Source organism: Alnus glutinosa, chromosome 5 (genome assembly GCF_958979055.1).
Source record: "Alnus glutinosa chromosome 5, dhAlnGlut1.1, whole genome shotgun sequence".
Classification (NCBI taxonomy): Eukaryota; Viridiplantae; Streptophyta; class Magnoliopsida; order Fagales; family Betulaceae; genus Alnus; species Alnus glutinosa.
The window spans coordinates 23,327,268-23,333,963 of NC_084890.1; the positions used below are offsets into that span (position 1 = coordinate 23,327,268).

The window sequence follows — 6,696 nt, forward strand, 5'->3', positions numbered from 1 at the left end:
TAGGTCTTGTGGGGTTTAGAGCTTGGGTTCACCAAGTGTACAAGGCTTAGGGCCACCTAGTAAACCATTGGGCAATACATTTATTATGTCTTCTTAATGCAATTTTATTTATCTTGAGATTTACATTGTTGTGTATTAAAATAATTGTTTTATTTAATACATAGATGTATATTTGCTTTTATATTGTTCAAATATAAATTGTTTAATGTCTAGACCTAAAGAATAATTAACAACACCATATATGCTGGTGTGGGTTTGTGGCGCTATCCAAGAATGCAATATCTAGAAAAGTTCTGGCTAGGAAGGTCTTGGGATTTAAGTGTGTCCTAGTGACCCCCCTCACTTTCCTGGGAACTCACTCGGTTGCACCTTGGAGAATGCTATTTACCCCATTTATGTATTGGTTTGTTTTATTCATTGGGCCATTTGTGGACATCTATAAAGTTGTAAGATGTTAATGAAGTTGTAATTATTATGATAATTTTGTGAGAGCCAAAGCATCCCAATTTTTTGAATGATAATTGCATCAAGATTAAACATAAGAACTTCATACAGAAAAATTAACATCGTGTTGCAATTAATTCATAAATTTAATTATTTATCCACAAAGGGAAGTTTTTATTTTTATGGATAAATAATTAAATTTTAGAATTTTAGAATTTTAGAATTTAGAATTTGTTATCTTATCTTATTCTAATTATTTAAAAGTAAAATTTCTCTCGATTGCCCAAAGGTATGAAGAATTTTTATTTATTAATATTTAAATTTATTAGTCTTATTAATAAGGAGTAAATTTCATGCGTGATGCAACCATTGCCCAAAGGTAGGTTGAAATTTACTATTTAAATTGACATTAGCTGATTTAAAATAAAGTCACTTCATAACACTTAAGTAGTTTTGTTTTACCTTAGTTATTGTAGCTATACCTGCAGGATCATTTGATGGTACTTTTCATGTTTCGAGTCTTAATGGTAATAATTTTACTAAATGGAAAGAAAACTTTCTCTTTACATTAGGGTGTTTGGAATTAGACCTGGCACTCCGGACGGATGAACCACCTGTTTTAACAGCTACTAGTACTACAATAGAGATAGCTGAACATGAAAGGTGGGAGCGATCTAATCGCCTCAGCTTAATGTATATGCAATCTCACATTGCCAAAGGCATTAGGGGTTCCATCCCTGAATGTTCTAAGGCTAAGGATTTTTTGAAAGCCGTTGAAGCACAGTTTGTGAGTTCAACTAAAGCCATAGCCAACACTCTAATGAAGAGACTATCAAGCCAAACCTTCGATAGTTCCAAAAATGTGCGTGAGCACATCATGGAAATGAGGGATATAGTAGCTCAATTAAAATCCCTAGAGGTTGGGATTTCCAATTCCTTCTTGGTCCATTTGATTCTCAACTCTCTTCCTTCTCAGTATGGTCCCTTTAAGATATCATACAACACACATATGGAAAACTGGTCGATTAATGAACTCTTAACCATGTGTGTTCAAGAGGAAGAGAGGTTGAAACATGAGAAACCAGAAAGTGTTCACTTGGTTGCTCATGCTAAAGCGAAGACCAAGAAAGGCAAGGCTGTCCACCACTTCAAGAGAGGAAACAAGGTGTCATTCAAAGGCAATAAGGATGCTTGTTTCTTCTATAAAAAGGAGGGGCACATGAAGAAAGAATGCCAGAAATATATTAAATGGCTGGAAAAGAAAGGTAATCTCATCTCTTTTATATGTCATGAATTATTTTTTTTTAGGCTCCTTGCAATACATGGTGGATTGATTCTAGTTCCACCATCTACATTGTGAATACATTGCAGGGATTTCTCAAAACAAGGAAGCCGATAAGAAGTGAGCAATGAGTTTACTCGGGAAATAAATTGTTCTCACCAGTCATAGCAGTTGGGACTTACAGACTTATTTTGAAAACTAGATATGTACTAGACCTTGAGAACGTTTTTTATATTCCATCATTTTCTAGAAACTTGACTTCTGTTTCAAAACTTGATGTATTTGGATATGGTTTTTGGTTTATTAACTCAACTTTTAGCATTTTTAGAGATAATCATTTTATTGGTGGTGGAATAAAAATTGATGGTCTATTTAAACTTTCTTTAGATCCCAACTTTGAGAACAGTTATTTATTGTAGCATACTGATATTGGCATAAAAAGAAGCCTTGTAGATGAGAACTTCGCTTGGCTATGGCACAGGAGATTGGGACATATCTCCATAGAGAGAATCAAAAGATTAGTAAGTGATGGAGTTTTACAAACTCTTAACTTTACTAATTGTGGTACTTGTGTGGATTGTATAAAGGGAAAGCAAACCAATAAGATTATTAAAGGTGCCAGAAGGAGTTCTAAGATTCTTAAAATCATACACACAGATATTTGTAGTCATTTTCCTACTCCCTCCCTCAATGTTCAAAGATATTTCATATCTTTTATTGATGACCATACATGATATATTTATCTCTACTTTCTAACTGACAAGGCTGAAGTGCTAAATGCCTTTAAAACCTATAAGGTGGAAGTGGAGAAACAATAGGAAAAGAAAATCAAGATCATGAAATCTGATAGAGGCGGAGAGTACTACGGTACGTACACAGAAAAGGGACAAATGATCGGTCCATTTGTAAAATTCCTTCAAGAAGAAGGTATTGTTGCTCAATATAAGATGTCTGACACACCACAACAAAATAGTGTAGCAGAAAGAAGGAATTGCACACTTATGGACATGGTTAGGGGCCTGCTTAGTAATTCTGAATTACCTTTATTTCTGTGGAGTAAAGCCTTAAAAACTACTGTATGTATTAAATCGGGTTCCATCCAAGGCTATTCTCAAGAAACCTTTTGAATTATGGACCAGATGGAAACCAAGTTTAAATCACATACACATATGGGGTTGTCCTACTGAAGTAAGGATTTACAATCCAAACATGAAGAAATTAGACCCAAGGATAACCAGCGGTCATTTTATTGGCTATGCATCAAACTCAAAAGGATTTAGATTTTACTGTCCTTCTCATAGTACTAGGATTGTTGAATCTATGAATACAAAATTTTTTGAGGATATTGAACCTAGTGGGAGTGCTCATCCACAAAGAATAGAATTAGTGGAAACAAAAGAGTTGGCCAAATCTCGTCCTCATAGAAAAAGATTGATTGTATTCAGGGAAAATTATATTGAGCCACAATCAATTTTAGAACAACCAGCTCATGAGGAACAAGGAAATCAATTTGATTTTCCAGAGCCACAACAAATTCTAGAACAACCAACTCATATAGAACAGGTTCAAAATGAGTCTACTCTCCCATTGCAAAATGCAGAGGAAGTAGAATTAAGAAAGTCCTCTAGAATAAGGAGACCAGCAATCTCTACAGATTATGTTGTATACCTCCAAGAGTCTGACTTTGATGTTGGACCTAAGGATGATCCAAGTATGTTTTCACAAGCCATGAGTGGGGATAACTCCACATTGTGGTACGATGCCATGAAGGAAGAGATGGAATCCATGGCTAAAACCAAGTCTGGGATCTCGTTGACTTACCAAAAAGAGCTATAGCCATAGGCTGCAAATGGGTTTACAAAACCAAAATGGATGCTTCTGGTAATGTTGAACGATATAAGGCTAGACTTGTGGCCAAGAGTTTCACTTAAAAGGAAAGCATTGATTATCACGAAACCTTCTCTCCAGTATCAAAGAAGGATTCATTTAGGATAATCATGGCATTAGTAGCTAATTTTGACTTAGAGTTACACCAAACGGATGTGAAAACAGCCTTCTTGAATTGGGATCTTGAAGAAGAGGTTTATATGAAACAACCAGATGGTTTTGATGATGATAGTAAGAGAGCTTGCAAGTTAAAGAAATCTATATATGGACTAAAACAGGCCTCCCATCAATGGTATATTAAGTTTCACAAGGTAATTACCTCATTTGGAATTATTGAGAACCTTGTTGATCATTGTATATACCTTAAGGTCAGTGGGAGTAAGTGATATTTCTAGTCCTATATGTAGATGATATTTTACTTGCAAGCAATGCTTTAGGTTTGCTACATGAAACTAAGCAGTTACTCTCTCAAAGCTTTGAAATGAAGGATTTGGGTGAAGCCTCTTATGTCATTGGCATAGAGATTCATAGAGACAGACAACAAAAAATATGAAAACTATCTCAGAGGGCCTACATTGAAAAGGTTTTAGAGAGATTCAAGATGAGTGAGTGTAAGTCTAGTGTGACACCTATCACTAAAGGAGAAAGATTCAGTAAAGACCAGTGTCCCAAAAATGAATTGGAACAATAGCAAATGAAAAGTATCCCATATACATCTGCAGTAGGGAGCCTGATGTATGCTCAAGTTTGCACCAGACCTGACATTGCATTAGCGGTTGGAATGCTTGGAAGGTACCAAAGTAATCTAGGATTAAAGCATTGAAAAGCTGCCAAAAGGGTCATGAAATACTTGCAAGGAACCAAGGGTTACAGTTTGACTTTCAAACACACCGATCGTTTGGAGGTCTTTGGGTATACAAATTCAGACTTTGCTAGATGTGTAGATAGCAGAAAGTCTACTTCAGGATATATCTTTCTTCTTGCTGGAAGGGCTATATCCTAGAAAAGCAGCAAGTAGACTATAGTTACTACATCTACTATGGAGGCAGAGTTCATTGCATGCTATGAAGCCACTACACAAGCATTGTGGTTGAGAAACTTCATTGGTGGACTAAAGATTGTCGATTCAATAGCAAAACCCATTGAGATTTTTTGCGATAATTCTGCTGCAATTTTCTTTTCTAAGAATAACAAAAGTGGAAGCAAAAGTAAGTACATCGACATCAAGTATCTTAGTCTTACAGATAACATTAAGAGACATAAAGTTTTCATTGAGCATATTAGTACAAAACCAATGGTTGCGGACCCCATGACAAAAGTTTTACCGGTAAAACAGTTTAAAGGTCATGTGGACCATATGGGACTTGTTAATTCATTTTGTACTCAGTTTTGATCTATAGACATAAAGTTATTGTAATAAAGTTTATTGTGAACATTTATTATTTTATACATAAGGATAAATAAAGTTGGACCCGAATGACTTATAGGAAGTTCATTCATAAAGCTTAACTATCCATAAGGTACTCACATAAGGAATGGTTTACGTTGTGACACAAGGAAGAGACGACCTACTTTATAATGGTTTTACCGCCATGATTCATGTGAAACATTTCTTATCTGAGTTGGAGGATTTGATGTGATCATTTTGTACTTCAATAATAATAATACCACTCGCAATAACACTAATCACTATAGCATAGTGTCTATATTGAGGGTGTCGATCCACAGGGATTGTATTGGTTGCGTGTATCAAGCTTTAATAAAATCAATCCTAATTTATCCCTTAGAAAACTGATGTTTTTATGATTTTTAATTTATAAACTAACAGCGGAAATTAAATACTGGAAAATAAATTAAAGTTGAACTTAAAGAGATGGAAACTAGGGAATTGATTTCACCGCTATCCTCGTAACAATGGCTATCGTATTAATATGGGATATTCATTCAAGGCCTGATATTATTTGTGTGTGGTTGTCAAACACACAACAAATTGTCAAGAAAATACCATCATTAATAAATAAGTGTAATCCATCTTTGTTAAGCATGGACTATCAAATTCATTAACTTGGTTACAAACAAACAAGGATTAAGTGTAGCTCATCTTCGGATTAGTACAAATCATCTACCTAAATTACACTAGTCTAGGGTGTAGCATGACTTGTCTATCCTAGGCATGAACTATCAAAATCCCTTGTTGCATGTTTAACTATTACCATCGCATAACCATTATACTTATCATCTTTTGAACAATAAATATAATTTGAGTACAATCAAAATAAAAAGTTTTCTCATAGACAAGATAAACATTTTATCAAGATTACATTAATCATTAAAACCAATTACAAAAATGTAATCCTCATAGTTATACAATCATCGATGCCCAAAATAAAATATCCCAAAGAATAACACATAGTTAAACCATTGATACTTGGATAGGGTTTATCAAAACCCTAGGAAGAGCTTATCCACGCATGAAGGTCCTTGGATCACTTGGTGTTGTTGAGCAATCCCCCATGATGCACTGTCCACGACCACACTGTGAAAATACTCTCCCTAACGTTCAGATTTTTGCTCTATTCTTTTGGCTAAAAACTAACCTAAAGTCTAAAAGATAACTAAGAGAAGAAGAAGGTCCAAAGTGGGCGTTGGATCTCTCCTTTTATAAAGGTGAGCTTTCTTCAACGTAAGGAAATGGAAGGATTTGGTGCCCACGTGAAGTTCCAGCAGCATGTAATGATGACAAGATGTCATTCTTCAATTCCCAATGTAATCCTCATCCATCGCACAACTCATCCATTAATTGTCTTTTGCTCTCATTCCCACCACTTTTTGTTGAATTCTAGCCACACAAAAATGTAATGATATCTGATTTTTAAAGCTCTAACGTAGTCTTATATATTTGAGAGAAAAGAGGTTTAAAATCTCAAGAAGGTGGTTTTTTTTTTTATTTCAACCACAAATCATTAAGTGGGACACCTCTTTTCAATAAAATGGGCTGAATCTTCAAGTTGAATTGCTTTCCACACATTGCTACAGCCGCACAAAGCTCTTCAAAAATATCACAATGTAACCATTTCTTCCAC

At 34.9% G+C, this 6,696-nt stretch overlaps 1 protein-coding gene across 1 annotated transcript; it reads left to right on the plus strand.

Moving 5' to 3' along the window:
• The first annotated feature begins 1,135 nt into the window (after window positions 1-1,135).
• Window positions 1,136-1,850, plus strand: LOC133869115 (uncharacterized). The gene is made up of 2 exons (XM_062306081.1): window positions 1,136-1,622; window positions 1,816-1,850. Exons 1-2 carry the CDS (start codon window positions 1,136-1,138, stop codon window positions 1,848-1,850), a joined length of 522 nt encoding a protein of 173 aa, XP_062162065.1.
• Window positions 1,851-6,696: the final 4,846 nt, after the last annotated feature.

What these genes read in the sequence shown, in the direction of transcription:
- LOC133869115 (XM_062306081.1), top strand. Translation starts at nt 1,136, where the DNA reads ATGTATATGCAATCTCACATTGCCAAAGGCATTAGGGGTTCCATCCCT. An exon ending in AAACAAGGTGTCATTCAAAG is followed by an intron (nt 1,623 to 1,815) that starts GCAATAAGGATG and finishes AATACATTGCAG; the next exon opens with GGATTTCTCAAAACAAGGAA.